Source organism: Anser brachyrhynchus, assembly GCF_964034855.1.
Source record: "Anser brachyrhynchus genome assembly, chromosome: 1".
Taxonomy (NCBI): Eukaryota; Metazoa; Chordata; class Aves; order Anseriformes; family Anatidae; genus Anser; species Anser brachyrhynchus.
In genome coordinates this window covers 200,572,594-200,586,505 of record NC_137694.1, presented here as the reverse complement: position 1 = coordinate 200,586,505, position 13,912 = coordinate 200,572,594, and the positions used below count along the sequence as shown (strand labels likewise).

The following is a 13,912-nucleotide window of genomic DNA, read 5'->3' as shown; positions in this document are numbered from 1 at the left end:
AGTTTCAGACAAAAATCACTACCAAATGATAGCATTTAATGAGTGAGTTTTTCACCATTACAATACATCTCAATATAATTATTGTGAGCAGGCAGGTCTTTTTCAGTCAATAGTGGTTTGGAAGGATACTGGTAGAACTTGAACGATGTTGTTAGCCCAGCAGGTAATGAAAGGGTAAAGCAGTGTATTGCACAGGAATTACCGTACTATAGGATTTCCCATGACAAAGGCATGCAGTGTGAGAGCTTCAACTTTCCAATTTATAATGTAGGAGTGGAGAAACTTGCTTCTCTTTGCTAATCAAATTGAGCTAGAAAATACAGTCCCGGAATACAGTATTTCAGCAAGACAGCTGTAAGAAAACATCTTGTTCTGTGCAGACACCTTACTGAGTGATCCCAAGCTCCTTCCAGACACCGCTAACAGGTCTGAAGCACACTTGTAACAGCAGCAGCAAGGCTGGAATATGTCAGCATTTGTCCTCTGAGGACCTACATTTATTTGGTCCTCTGATCAAGCATCTTTGGAGGGCATCTCCATCACCACGGCTTTCTTGAAGCTCTGTGTTGTACTTCTGTTAAAAAATATAGAGCTGCCTTTGAAATATGAATTGTACAAAGTAACTTTCAATGCTTAGTATTTTAAAAGCTTGGTTTCAGGATATTTGTGAAAGGCATATACTTTGAAATGCATTAAGGAAAAACAGATTATGATGTGCATTGGTTTAACTAGACATGGCTTGTATCTTACAGGTTCTCGCTTCCACCTGTATGCAAAGTCTTGGCTTCAAGGAAGCTGTCCCAGGGCAAATCTCCCTGCCGGGTGAGTGGGCCAGCTTGCTGGCGTGCTGATCTGCTGCTATCCGGCAGCACTCTCTGCTTGCTGTGGTACCTGCCAGCTGCTCTTCTTCCTCATAGCATGCACAGCAGCAAGATGAGTGGAGTCAAAATGCCACCTCAGTCCTATCAAAGTTTCAAGGTGCCTTATTTTACAAAAAGTGCTATTAAAATCAAGCCAGTACTCCTGTAAGTTGATCTGCGTCATCCCCTCAGTCAAGCTGTATCCTTCTGTCTTTATTAGTCTGAAGACTGATATAAGATCTGACATCCTTTTAAAAGGCAGGGCAGTGGCAACACTTTTTAGGGACAAAGCGCTAGTGATGTGTGTGCATACCAGCGTGTAATGCTGATTGCCTCACACGAATGATGTTTAACAATATACTGTAGCCTGCCCTGTGCCCGATGGCGACGTGAGGTAAGCCTGGGTCCCCACACGGCGACCCCGGGACGTCTTTGCACCGGGAGCTCATCCGTTATTTTTTTTACTAAAAAGAACAGGAGGTAAATGGTCAAAGGTCTTTTTCAGGTCAAAGGGGAAGGGGCAAAACACCCCGGCGCTGTGACAGAAGGAAGAAAGAGGCGGCACAGCCCGGTACAGAACATCGCCCCAGGTGCGCGGGGCAGCCACAAGATGGCGCCGGGGAGCCGCTGACGGAGCGCAGCCCGCCCGTCCCCGCCCGTCCCCGCTCCTGTGGCAACGGAGCCGCGCGGCTCGCACCCGCCCGAGCACGGTGGCCATGAGGGCGGCGAGCGGCGAGCAGCCGGCGGAGGAGGCCGAGGAGACGGGCAGCGATGGCCGCGGCGAGGCGGCGAGAAGCGGGCAGCCCTGTGAGCGCGGCGGCCCCCGGCTCGCCTCACCGCCTCACCCAGGCAGCCGCTTCCTTGCCCTTTCCCCGCCTCAGGGTCCCCTCCCCGGCTACTCTGGGCACCACGGGGGTGGGCCCCGGCTTCTTCCCGAGGGATTCTGCCCTGTCCTGGGTCTCCAGAAAGCCTTGGAGGGTGGGGATGGGGAAGGAAGGCATTGCGTACCTCCCCAGGCCGCCTCTGTGGTGGCCCCACGCAGGGCTGCACCCCTGGGTGCTGCCTTCTTTTAGGGGTAACCTGTTGTGAGGCGTCCCCTTCAGCAAGGACATTTTGGGGGCCTCCTCCATCTCCCCTCGGCAGCACTTTGCTCCAACTTGGGCTTCCCATGGAGGGACCCCATCGCCCCTTCTCCCAGGTGCCCGGCAGTTGCCTTGCCTCGCTGCCATGGCTTTCACCTCCCTTTGAATCCTCCAGTGCTCCCCTTTTAGGTACCGGCTGTGGTACTGCTGTGAGGAATCCCTTTTGGGGCTGGGCATGTCTGAACGCTATCACGTCTGTAAATTTGTCTTAAGGTGTATTAAAAGTAGAACGGGACAGGATGAAATTACATTAAGCAAAATGTATTGACATTGGGGTGGGAGGCATGGGTAAAATAACTGGTTCTTTTGTAATGTGTTTTGCTAACAGGGAAGAAATTTGTGTATGTTGAGCCATCTAGGAGAGTTAAGGAAATCCTTCAAGAAGAGCTTTATTTTCAGAAAGAAGAATACCACATTAAACATCCAGCTGCAGGTAATCCTCCTTACAAGCAAATGAAAAGTGTTTGTCAGGGCAAATGAAACAGAAGACGTTTTGAGAACTGTGGCAAAATTAATGATTAAAAAAAAAAAAACAAAAAACAACCCCACCAACCAAACAAACAAACAAACAAAAAAACAGCCTAGAACATTCATGTAATGATCTGGAGAACATTTAGAAGAATTGCATTTCGTCTTTATTATTTTTTTTGCCTGAAATTCTGGGGAACATAATTATTGAGAACATGTACTTCCATATGATCTATCAGTTTAATAAAACAGAAACTAATACCAAGTGCTAGGGAGGTTTATTACATTTTTCTTTGAAAGAGGCGCTGTAGTTATTAGAATACTTCATCCATTTCTGAAGTTGATGTTGAAAAGAAGAAGTTGAGGTAAGAATGAATAAGGTTAAATAAAGGACAGGAAGACAGTGAAGGCAATTAAAAAATCAGTCTGTTTAGGCAGTTTGAAGGTTGTGGAACTGCTTGACTATAGTAGGCAAATGAGGAAATGGAAGTCTAAGAGGGAACAAGGTGTTTGGTCTAGATAAGAAACTTGATTCTGAGAACTGGAGGTAAAAATTAGAAAATCAGAATAGGAATAATTAGCATTTTTTAACAGAAAGAGCCTAATGGTGGAACAACTTAACAAAGATCAATTAGATTCTCCATTTTAATACAAATTTTAAATATTTTCCACGTAAACAGCCCCAGTCCAAGCTCATTTGCTAGTCATGATGCAGAAATGAGTATAAAGCCATGTGACCCATGTAGGACATAACGCACATCGTGGTGGTTTTCTCTTACAGCCATAAGATCTATTAATGTAATTGTAGAAAATTATTTTTCAGAAATATGTAATGTTTAAGGATAGGACAGCTGATCTGACTGTCTCTACTGGTCAAGCTGCTGTACCTCAGTAGGTGCCTCTCTGTAGAGCCCGATGAATAAAGCTGGTTATTGCACAGCTTCCCTCATTAGTTTGTTCTAGTGGTTGGTGTGTTAAAAAATCATGCCTGATTAATAATGCTACGTTTCACTGCAGGCTACACAAGTAGAAAAGGTGACTGTTAAATGAAGCCAAATTATACTTATTTTGAGCAGAGTTAGGGTTTACATATATTGTGTATTTTCACTTCTTTGAAGAAAACATCTCTCTAGCTGCATGCTTGTAACTATATTTCTGTCTGGACACAGCCTCTCCTTGTGCTTTGGTAGGGTTTTTAAGAACCTTCCTGTTGAAAAAGCCCTTGGCATCTGCCTGCAAGGGGCGTATTCTGTGATTCTGTATCCTCTTAAAGCAAGAAAAAAACATATGCATGAATTAAGGGGACTGCAAAACCTCAGTTTTGGGGATACTATAGGTTTCATTGTGGTGGAAGTTGACTGAGGCCTAGTAGAAGGACTTTTGTCCAGGGCTGTAGTGATAGGGCAAGGACTAATGGATTTAAACTAAAAGTGGGGAGATTCAGAATAGATGTAAGGAATAAATTCTTCACTCAGAGGGTCGTGAGGCCCTGGCACAGGCTGCCCAGAGAAGCTGTGAATGCCCCATCCCTGGAGGTGCTCAAGGCCAGGCTGGATGGGGCTTTGGGCAACCTGGTCTGGTGGGAGGTGTCCCTGCCCATGGCAGGGGAGTGGAATTAGATGATCTTCAAGGTCCCTTACAACCCAAACCATTCCATGATTCTCTGAATAATTTTGGTTTGTATGATTCAGCTGCTTGCCTTTGTTGGGTCCTTTGTTGATAGTCTTTTTTTTAGTATCCAGGATTTTCTTCCAGAGAAGTTATGTGTACACTGTAATGAAAGTTGCTAGTAGTCAGTATTTTATAGCTTAAGCAGTTTAGTGCCTCAACATCTCTCCATGTGAGTACTATGTCTAGCACTTAATTTGTTTTTAGCTCTTTAAGAACTCTGACCAATTGTTTTGCCTCGCCTTTTAAAATGTAAATACCAAATCTGATCATGTCACTTCAGTATTTGTATCACTAGTAGCCTGGAGAGAGAGAGAATTATCTACTTATTTTAACTTACTTCTCTACTAAAATCTAGAGCTAACATAAGCCAGGGATGTTGAACTATTTGCCAACTGTTACTCCTAAATCTATAACACATGAATAATATGCATTTCGTCTTTTGAATATATAATACATAATTCATCTTTTGCTCTGTAATACATGATTCCTGTTCTGTAGGCCCACATTCTTTTCTACAGAGTAAATCTATTCCTTGGCTATATTAAGCTGTGTTTTGTTGGAATAGGCATGCCATTATCTTTCTTAATCATTACAACCTCCACAAATGTGGCAAGGGTAATTTTGCCTTTATTTCCAAATCTGGAAAATTTTGGAAAAAAAAAAAAAATTCCATTTTCTCTTTTGTGGGATTAAGACCCAAGTGTAGATTTACTCAAAATGAATTTCAAACAGTCAGATTCACAGATGAAAACGTACGAAAGTTAGGTGATGTAATCTGTATCACGTTTAAAGACCATTTGAACCTGCAACTGCATTTCTCTGGTTAGGCTCCTTAGGCAATTACAGCACACAGGCAAATGAACTACTTATGTAAGCTCTGTTTATAGTAAATGGAGAAAAAAAAGACATTCTGAAAACACAATTCTTGTCCTAGATACCTACCTTTGCATGAGTCATGCTCTCTAAGCGCCTGTTCTGTGCCCAGTGACTGTAAAGGGAATCTGGGCAAGTAGCTGAGTTGCAGACGTTAACATTGGTTTGCTCAATCCGCTCCTGTGTCTGATGTTACTAAGAGCTTAACACGCCTATATTGGACTGCATTCATCTGCCAGTGGATCAAAATAGGAAGGCTTCAATTTGATCGTATGAGTGGATGCTACAGAATATACTCTCGTGATTTCTGGATATTCTCTCAATGAAATGCATGTTACAAAGGCTTAAAGTACTTCAGATAAAACAGAACCACCAAAAAATATTTGTCACGGGAATGTATAAAATCTGTGTATAAGAAGTTCAGTGTATAATGGTACGTAGAGCACAATTGTTACAAGCTATGCTTAGTGTAATAATGCTATGTGTAATAAGGTAAATTAGATGTTGGTGTGCAAATTACTCAGCAAGAGCCTGGTTCCTTTTTCATTAGTATACATCTAGAGAATTAGAGATGTTCCACAGGTGGCCAGGGTGTTGATTAAAAACTGTCAGGTTGGAGGGTTACTGATTTACACAGTTTAGGTGATTCGTAAGCTTACTGTTTTACATAAATTAGATGACTGGTAAATCGTAACCTTTCTACAAAATAAACTACTTTTTTTTTGTTTTTGTTTTGTTCTGCTATCGCTTTTATGAGGCTGTTTGGTATTCCAGTATGACCAATAAACCATCCTGGTTGCATTTACAGTATTACTGCTGTTTGTTATACATCATAGATCAGCTACTTCTTGCTTCAGTTAGCCTAGTAGTCCTAAACTGTTCCACAAACACTAAAGAGCTATATATACCTTTAGCAATCCAAATTTCTCTCTGAAGATGTCAATCTGTTTTTCATTAATTATGGAGGATGATTATAGTGTTCTCCCTAACTATTTGTACTGTACTGACCAAAGGGACTGTCTTGTAAATGTTACATTCACCTAGAACAAGTTGAAGTAATCCGTTGTAACAGGGTTGTTTTAACAAATTTTTAACAGTGGCTCTGGAAGGAATTTGGAGTCTGAAAAAGAATTTCTCCATTGGAGGCCTGAAACCAGCATCTCAGAACAGAAATGGTTTACTCTTACAGCCTCAGTTCTACTCAAGGCATGCAGGAATGAAAAGTAAGAGTCAACAATAAGAAACTTTTGCTATAACACCTCACTTTAAAGTTGCAGGATAATATTCTTTTGTAATTCATAGATATCTCACTGGACTGCAGATCTATTCTGTTCAATGTTATTTTTCCATCAAATCACCTGTATGGCCTTAGAGTAATCACAGCTGGGCATCTTTCTGCAGGGCTAACCCACCTTTGTTAAGCAGCCAACAGACTTGAAATCTTTGCATAAGAAACCTGTTTAGGATTGCTGTGTTGAGTCACCTTGTTTAATATTCTGAAACCTCCTGTGAATGTGGGGAATAATCACTTCTTTCCTATGAACAGGTGGTGAGTGTTTGTTGGTAAGGTTTGTAGGTAATGAACCTTACTTCCCCTTGACATTCAGCCTTAATCAATTCAAATGCTTGGAAAAGCCCTCCTCCATCATGTCTCCTGAAAGGAGATTGATCTAGGTACCATTTCAGGCATTTTCGCATTTGCCTGCTTTTGCATAGCAAATTGCCATTTGCAGTTGGTGCTCTGGGGCACATATTTCTTCCTTTGCAGTCGCTGGAATGTGGCTTTTGTGGAACGGACCTATTCCTTATGAGCTGGTTGTTTTCAGCTGTCTTCTCAATGTGCCCAGCTTCTCTCTTTTGCTGGAATGTGTTAACTTTGCAGTGCGAAGTGAGAGCTTCCAGCCCTGAGGAAACACAGAGTTCATGAGCTTTTTAAGAAGAATATTATTAGTGCCATAAGGTTGCAGACTGTACAAACTCAGCATATTTGCCATTAGATGAAGCTACTTGTCATGTTCTCAGGGGCTAGTGGTTTAAAAATACAGCTAGCTGCATGAGTTTTATATCAGCACCTCTTTCTTGCTCTCTTGATCTGAGCTCTGGAGATATTGGCGCCTTAAAAATTTGCCGCTTTTGCTCATAAATGATTGACTAGCACAAATTAGTCTTCCGAATCTGTTTTGATGTGTCAAACATTAAAATGACTGTGTATGGAAACGTAGATCTGTATTTATAAGATTTTGAAGTTCTGGTTGGATAGGGAATTATTTTCTCTTTATAGTTATTTCTATTCATAGCTTCACGCTGCTTTTTTACCTGCTGTAGTAGCCAAATCCGATCCATATTTCAGTTAGTGAAGAAGGTGTCACGATTTTTTTTTTAAAAATTACAGAATGTTTCTGCTGACAAAAATGTACTACTGTGAAATTTGACATTTTTATAGGTTTCTCTGTTGCAGAGTGATTACAAGTTCCAGCAGATCACAATATATAGTTGGAGATGCCTTAACATTCCTTATGCTGAATCTATTCATAAACCCAGCAGTTCTAGGCCAAGAGTTTGTGATTCAATTTCTAGCCTGATTTAATAAAATGTTAACATAAATAAGCCTGTGATGTCTCTATTTATGTAAGAGTTATCGTAGTGTTAAAGAATGATAGAGGCAGCATGGAACTTGAAATAACCTGCCACTTAACTCTCACTTGTAACCATTATTACCGTGAGGTAATACCAAATGATCTTTAGTTTGTATTTATTGTATTATCACAGAACTTTGGAAACAGTCCTAGATCCTTCTAGGTACTGTAAAAAAAACAGAACAAAAGAGAGCTTCAAAAGGTCGTGGGTGAGTGGGAGAGGTACCAGAGGACTGGCAGAAGGAAGTGGCACTCCTGTCTTTGGGAAGGGATGGAAGAAGATTCAGGCACCTACTGGCTGGCTAGCTTTCCCTCAGTCCCTGGGGAGATGACGAAGCAAATAATTTTGGAAGTCATTTCCAAACATGAAAGACAGAAGTTGGTTGGGAGTAGCCAGCAAGGATTTACAAAGGGGAAATTGTGTTTGACAACCCCAATACCCTTCTGCAATGAGACGACTTGCGTGGTGGACAAGGGGAGAGCAGGTGATGTAGTTTTCTTTGACTTTAACAAGGCTTTTTGACACTGTCTGCTCCAACATCCTCATTGACAAACTGGTGAAGTTACAGGTTATGTGAATGGGTAAGGAGGTGGACTGAAAACTGCCTGAACAGCCAGGCTCCCAAGGCTGTGACGAGGAGCGTGAAGTCCAGCTGGAGGAGAGTCACTAAGTGAGAAGCCCAGGGGCTGACTCTGTTTAACATCTTCATCAGTGACCTGGACAATGGGATGGAATTCACCCTCAGCAAGTTTGTGGAGAGTACAAAATGGAGAGGAGCGTTTGATATACCAGATGGGCGTGCAGCTGTTTGGAAGGAACTCAACAGGCTGCAGAACTGGGCTGAGAAGAACTTCATGAACTTCAACCCAGAGAAATGCCACGTCCTGCACCTGGGGAGGAATAATCGTCTGCACCACTACAAGCTGGAGACTCACAGGCTGGAAAGCAGCTTGGTGGAGTTGGCATCCTGCTGGACAAGCTGCTTTCCAGCCTGTGAACCTCCAGCCTGAGGGAGGTGATCCTTCTCTCTGCTCAGCACTGGTGAGATAATCTGGAAGGCTGTGTCCAGTTCAAGAGACATAATGGAGCAAGTCCAGCAAATAGTCATGAGAATGATTAAGGGATGTCACTGAGGAGATGCTGAGAGAGCTGGGAGTGCTTAGGTTCTTTGAGGTCTAAGAACCGCTAGGAAGAGATGAGATCCAGCTCAACAAGTGAGGCAAAAGCTCTGTTTGTACAGAACCTAAAAGGATTCATGATTGTTTCTTAAGTGCTGTGATAATGCAAGGACTCCACAGTAACGATTGCCGTGAGGCTGGCCAACCTGGGGAGAGCTACCATTAGAAATAACGGGAGGGAAATGATGACACACCGTCAAATGAGACTGGTGAGCATGATACTTCCCGTCTTCACATTTGGCAATCTAAATTAATGATCAGTCTATGCCATATTTATAAAATAAGTGTAGCACATTCTTTTCCAAATTACTAATACTTTGCACACTACAGTTTTCATTGTCAGAAATCTTTCCAGACATCCGTCCTGCATTAAGATAACAAGTGCTACTGTCTTTCTGAAGGAGGAAACGGTTTTGTACAATGAAAAGAATGAACTGATGGATGATTTAAGATCAGAGTTGAAAAGTTCTTTTTTCCTAGTGCCACCTCAGACTGATAATTCATGTCACTCTTAAAACATTCATGTGATCCTAAGAGGTGGAGATGGGATTTTTTGTGGGACTCTGAGATTCTAATATTGTTATGAAAATACTATTTTCTTATTCAGAAATGTTATATTCTTATTCAGAAATTATTCAATATCTGAATATTGTTAAAAAATTCTCAGTCACAACTTTATGAAACTAGACTTTCGGTTTGTTTGCTTTTTTTTATGGTTAACTGTGAATGAAAAAGGATTTTTTTTTTTTTTTGATTGCCTGGAAGTCTTCTCAAATACTAAAAAATTGGTTTTATTTTGGTATTGGTGAAAAGGGAAAAAACCTTAGTTGGCTTGAAGGTAACAATTTTCAGCATTTCTATTTGACTTCTAAATAATACAAATATTGGCACTGAAAATTGCACCTGAGGCGCTAGAGGATTTGTGGCTTTTGAAAACATTATTCTTAGTTTTCAGATGTAAATTTGATCGTGAACCACACAATGATGTTTCAGAAGCACTGGGTTATCAGATAGAGGCTTTGATTAACTTTGCTGCATCTCCCTTCTGCTCCTTCCTTCATTTTTATTCAAGCCGCCTCTGCCTGTTTTCTCATTCTTAGTCATTATTTTCTTTGTGATCTTATTTTAAAACTTGCCAAATGAAAACACTTCCTGGGTTCATCACAGATTTCTGCACTAGCTCAGTTTTGCTACAACAAAAACAGATTTGTGGAATTCATTGATGCCTTTGCTTCTTTTTCATGCAACTTTGTACAATGGAGAAAAATCTCTTTTAGATCTTTTCCACCGAATATTTTGTTATTTCAATTATGATTATGATTTCTTTTAATGCCTCTCATCTTCCATTTGAATCAAACCAAGCAATTTGTTTAAATATAATAACGTCATAGCAATACTATTAACATTACTTTAATATTTATAATACAATATTTATAAAACTGGATTTCTGGTAATCTAACTGCACTCATATTTTATCATAGTCATTTTTTATTCTCTAGCTGTTCAGCTACCATTTTCTGTTGTTTTTTATTTCATTTTCAAACCAAACGATGCTGTTTTGAAAGACAACAGTTAGCACTGCTTCCACATAGAGTCATTTCAAGCACTGACATCTTTCAACACCTCTGTCTGCACTATCAAGTAATGAGGCACAGTAGGAGAGGTTCAACATATTAAAGCAACTGGTGTCGAGGGCCCCAAAACTATGTGTTTTAGGAGATTTACTTCAAATTAGAGCTAGGCTCGTCCCCTGGACTGCAACGTTGCTTCCGTGCTTGAGGTTTAGAGATGTGTGAAGAAAAGCTGTACCACAAACCCTTGCACTCCGGCCTGTGGGATGCTCTTTGGGTGAAGTGAGAGCATCAGAGCATTCCCCTGGGAGCAGGCATTTGCCTGTTCTGTACAGATGGCCGCGAGTCACTGCTCCTGCCGTGGGTGCTGCTTATGATGCAGTCCAGTACTTCAAAAAACAAGACAGATCGAAATCCGTGATAACTGCTAGCAAATACCCACAGAGCCAAACTCCAGCTTGCTGGTACACATGCACACGTGTCAAATTTTCTGAGGATCATCTGGTTTTGGCAGGAAAGTTTCCTGCTCTGACTTTGGTTCTGATCTACGCTGATGAACAAAGATGCATGCTGCACTGGAAGGTAGAAGAGACGGGATCCTTCCTCCACGGTGTGCACAGCACATCTGTTCGTGCCTGTGCCTTGTCCTGGAAACGTCAACTTGACATAGTTTTAGTACAGCGCTGCTCAGTCACAAATAGATCTGTATAGCCAGGCAGAATATTTTAACATCGCATTTGCTGCGTGTGCAGTCATGTGGGCTTGTCTGTTCAGAAGCTGTTCATCCAACGAGGCAGGCATCAGCTTTCAACTGAATCTTTTATCTCTAGTCATATTTCAGAATTTTAAACTTCCAAGCAGAAAGATCATAGTCCCCAACGTGAAACATTAGTTAATCAAACTGCAGGCATTTAATTTTTATACTAAAATACAGCATGCAATTTATACAGAACAGAACTTTTATCACTCTTTTTCACACAGGATTTAGGGCCTTACCTGGCAGAAGCTTGCATCGAAACTACAGGGACTGTTTATGATAAGAGATTTCAAAGTCACTCTTAAGTGTCATTTTGGTACCAGGTAATTTCTGCCTCTCCTTGAAGCTGGGCACATTCTTTTAGGATAAAAAAACACCTGCATGGGGTTTCCCTGGTTGATAGGACATCTGACTTGATGGCTGTGGCTGAAAATAAAGCATCCTTTGGTACCTTTTAAACCATGTTTTCGAGAGAGTTGACAAGTAACTTCAAAGAGTCTTCTAGGCCTAAATACTTCTCATGTGTGACAAAATAGAGTGAGTCAGAGTACAAGAGGAAGCCAGCTGGGAAGCTCTAGGCGAAAACATTAACTGCTGTTAGAAACTGCAAACATTTAGCCTTCAAATAAGCAAAATGTTTTTTATTTTGCAACAACCTCATTACTAACAGACGGCATTTGATTTTAAATTCCTGACTATCAGCAACAGTGGAGCTTACTGCCGTTTCCACGGAGTGGTTCAACCACGGATCTCCCATTTGCGTATACTGTACCGAGAAGTCTGTGTGGTCCTTGGGCCACAGAGCGACAGCCTGGGCTGGTTGACCTCCAAAAGCAGACAAGATCAGGTCTGTTTCCGCTGGGATATCTGCAGGCGTCTGGTAATGCTACTTGGCCTTCATCACGTTGTACTTCCCATCAGCATCAGTGGGTGTGTTTCCCAAGTCAGAGTGAACAAAGCTGCTTAAAAAAAATCCTCTCTTTATGAAAACGAAATTTTGTAAAGAAAAGTGCTGCTCTAGTCCCCACGTTCCTAGCTCTGGTTGAGGTGCAATTTGCGAAAGAAAGGGTGCAAGGGACATAGTCATGTTTCCTCGTTTTTTTTTTTGTTTGTTTTTTCAAAGTTGTCACTAATTGTCTTATAAGAACTTCCGTGTTGAGCTGTCCTGAAACATTTCATAAACCTGAATGAAAGACAACGTTGTTGTTGACTTCACTATGTGCGGGATTAGGCCTGGCATGATCAATGGATTCTACTTGGCTGGGCTGTGGAACTGGAATGGCTTACCAACAAACCTGCAAGACCAGAAATGAAAACTTGATTAGGCAAGTAAAATCTGGTTCAGCTTCCTCCAAACTCATACATCAAATTTATGTTCTTGAAGGAAAACAAGTGCCATTGCGGCTCATTCAGTCAAATTTATTGGGTGAATCATAATTCCACAGAAGTCAGTTGAGCTCTCCCACTGATTTTTATGAGTCCCAAATTTATCACGTTATCTGCAGAAGCAGCTAAAGAAACAAAATTATTTACTGTAGAGTTGTTGACCACTTTGTGTCTTTCATTGAAGCACGCCAGGGATTGTGCTCATTTTAGGTAGGGTTCATTATATTGGATGGGTTCTGGACTGAGTGATTCCAAGTACAGCTCATGCACTCAGAGGATTTGAATCTGTTAGCAAAGTATTTCTACATGCTTGCAGTTTTCTAAAATAATTTTCCCAGATCCCTATTTTGTGACTAAAATCAGTGTTGTTTGTCAAGGCAGGTCCTATGTTTATTGCATCATTGTTTTATTTTACTACTGTTGGCTAGCACACTATATTGAAGACAATACTAAATTAGAAAAGGGGATTGTCATGCTGGTTTGAACAACTTCAGAGAGGACTGGAGAAGCTTGGTCTGAGCCAGCAGAAATCTTGGGGAATTCAGCGAGGGGAAATACGAAGTTTTGTATGTACAACAGAAAAGCCCCGTGCACTGGTACAGGCTGGGAACTGACTGGTTGATAAACAACCACGCTGTGAGGGACCAGGTGAACAGCAAGTAAAATGTGAGCCAACCGTGAGCCCTCCTTGAAAGGAAAGCAAGCCATGTGCTGGGCAACATCAGGTGTATGTGCAGTGGATTGAGAAAAGTTGTCCCCCTGCACTCAGCACTGGTGAGGGGACACCTGGTACTGTGTCCACTTTCCAGCCTCCCAGTTCGAGGTGGAAGTTGAGAATGTGGAGAAGGTCCAGTGGAAGGCTACCGAGATGATGAGGGGTCCTACAGCACACAAACTGAGGTTGAGGGAGGCGGTCTTGTTTAGTCTTCTGGAAAGGAGGCAAAGGGATGATTTAATAGTAGCCAACAACTAGCTACCTGAAGGTGTTACGAAGATGATGGAGCTGTTCTGTCCTTGGATATAACAAGGGGCTGTAACAGCCAGAAATTACAGGTTGGGAGGTTCAGTGTTGAACAGCAGGAAAAAATTCTTCACTGAGAGGGTGGCGCAGCACTGGAACAGGCTGCCAAAGGTGTTGTGGAGTCTCAGTCCTAGAATATTTTCAACTTCTTGCCACTAGTCAAGCCAGCACCTAAGTGAGCAACATAGCTGACAGTGGTCCTCCTCTGAGCAGGAGGGTGGAGTAGTGACCTCCAGAGATCCCTTCCAGCCAGCACTGGGGGTTACAGCAGAGGCAGTAAAATGTTTTCTGTAACCACAGCTGTTGGTGTATTTTTTATTTTTTTTATGAGTGCTTAGATCATGGACT

The 13,912-nt window shown here is 41.8% G+C and overlaps 1 protein-coding gene across 3 annotated transcripts; it reads left to right on the top strand.

The window, feature by feature from the left end:
* The first annotated feature begins 1,456 nt into the window (after positions 1 to 1,456).
* LOC308184363 (uncharacterized protein C11orf97 homolog) lies at positions 1,457 to 12,116 on the top strand. Of its 3 annotated transcripts, none has more exons than XM_080571419.1 (4): positions 1,457 to 1,667; positions 2,331 to 2,435; positions 6,112 to 6,237; positions 11,860 to 12,116. In XM_080571419.1, exons 1-4 carry the CDS (start codon positions 1,577 to 1,579, stop codon positions 11,979 to 11,981), a joined length of 444 nt encoding a protein of 147 aa, XP_080427545.1. In that variant the 5' UTR covers positions 1,457 to 1,576; the 3' UTR covers positions 11,982 to 12,116. The 3 variants fall into 3 exon arrangements, with proteins under 3 accessions (XP_080427545.1, XP_080427546.1, XP_080427544.1); XM_080571420.1 differs by lacking the exon at positions 11,860 to 12,116 and adding an exon at positions 7,473 to 7,621 and having other exon boundaries at positions 1,457 to 1,775; XM_080571418.1 differs by lacking the exon at positions 11,860 to 12,116 and adding an exon at positions 7,458 to 7,621 and having other exon boundaries at positions 1,457 to 1,775.
* Positions 12,117 to 13,912: the final 1,796 nt, after the last annotated feature.